Source organism: Nestor notabilis, unplaced genomic scaffold (genome assembly GCF_000696875.1).
Source record: "Nestor notabilis isolate BGI_N333 unplaced genomic scaffold, ASM69687v1 scaffold19828, whole genome shotgun sequence".
In the NCBI taxonomy this organism is placed as follows: Eukaryota; Metazoa; Chordata; class Aves; order Psittaciformes; family Psittacidae; genus Nestor; species Nestor notabilis.
In genome coordinates this window covers 12612-13990 of record NW_009940808.1, presented here as the reverse complement: position 1 = coordinate 13990, position 1379 = coordinate 12612, and the positions used below count along the sequence as shown (strand labels likewise).

Here is a 1379-nt window from a genome sequence, read left to right as displayed (position 1 = left end):
GCTTTGCTGCCCCACCAACCTCCATCTCCATCCCCTGCCCCTCTCCAGCGCCTGCCCCACCATGAGCCCCACCATGGGAGCTGCGGACCTCTGGGTGGGCTGCGCTGCCTTGATCCCTGCCCAGCACCACTGCATGCGTGCTGGGGACCCCCCTGTAGCCCATCCTGCTTACCCTGAGATGCTACTGAGGGGCAAGGAGGGACCGCTGGGTTCTCATGGCAAGGGTCATGGTAAGTGTGGCTAAAGAGGCACAGGCACAGGCTGCAGAGCTCCCCGTCGCTGCATGAGGCTTCCCATGGCTCCGGGCTGCTGGGGTCACTGCTTAATGCTCCTCCATAGAGCTGGGACTCCTGACGCGCTGCCTCTCCAGCATCCAAAGCAAAGCAGGGAGAGCAAAGCGGGATGCACCGTGTGTGTGCCAGGCTATCCCCTGTGCCAGCCGCAGCGTTCCTGAGCCACGCTCTGCTTCCACAGCGAGGACAGTCCCTGTGCTGGTGGCACACAACCTGCTGCAGCTCCGGCTTGGGAAGAGGGGAGCTGGGAACCACGGGATGGGGAGGGCTGGTGGGACCTGCGGCAGACCTCGGCTCCCAGCGATGCGCTGCAGGCTCTTGCAGTGGAGACGGGTTTAATTCTAACAACACCAGAACCGCAATAAACCCCCTGTGTGTGTGTGAACAGAGCCGGGGGATGTGTCACCATGTGTCACCATGTCGGGGGACACGGCGCGTGCCCCGCCCACTGCCCTGGCCTCGCTGGACCCGGCTCTGCCTGCGCCCGGGCTCTGCAGCACACCTACCCCGCTTAAATAGAATAAATACAGTGAAGAAAACAGTAAAATCTTCAAGAAAGAGGCAAAAGGAAAGACAACAGCAGGTCCAGGGGTCCAACCAAACTCCACGTGGGCTCTGGATTAGTTACTGAGGAAGGTCTATGAGAGCACAGTAAGTTTGCAGCCGGAGACTCTCTTACCGCTGTCCTTATATCGAAACTTCGTATTCTCTTGTTTCCTGGAAAGAAGAAAAAAGCCAGTAGCTGCTTTTCAGGATAATCCCACCATTCCCAGATGGAAAGAGAGTCTCAGAGTGTCATTCTGTTGGGTGCCATCCCTGCCAAGACCCTGCAGCCCACCCGGCCCCTGGAAGCGACAGGAATAGAGCCTCCCATTACTCCGAGCTCCCTCATCCAGGACTCATCCCATGGCTGCACACCCGGCACAGCCCACGGCTCCCGTCGGGATGGTCCCGGGAGCAGCAGCACTCACCCCTGTCTCATAGATCGGGTTGTCAAACTCCGTTTCTACTGTGATCTGGCTGTAGGGGTGGGAGTACATGAGGGGCAGGCGGAGGCTGGAGTAGTACCGACACCTGCGGGAGAGC

At 59.6% G+C, this 1379-nt stretch overlaps 1 protein-coding gene across 1 annotated transcript in view; it reads right to left on the bottom strand.

Annotated features, from left to right (window-relative positions):
• Window positions 1-672: 672 nt before the first annotated feature.
• Window positions 673-1379, bottom strand: part of SEZ6L (seizure related 6 homolog (mouse)-like) — a gene marked incomplete at its 5' end in the record, with an annotated part of 13103 nt that continues 12396 nt past the window's right edge. Inside the window, 2 exons of the mRNA XM_010020567.1 lie at window positions 673-1010; window positions 1265-1367. Of these exons, the coding sequence (XP_010018869.1) occupies window positions 981-1010; window positions 1265-1367 (133 nt within the window). The remainder of the gene's footprint in view (window positions 1011-1264; window positions 1368-1379) is intronic.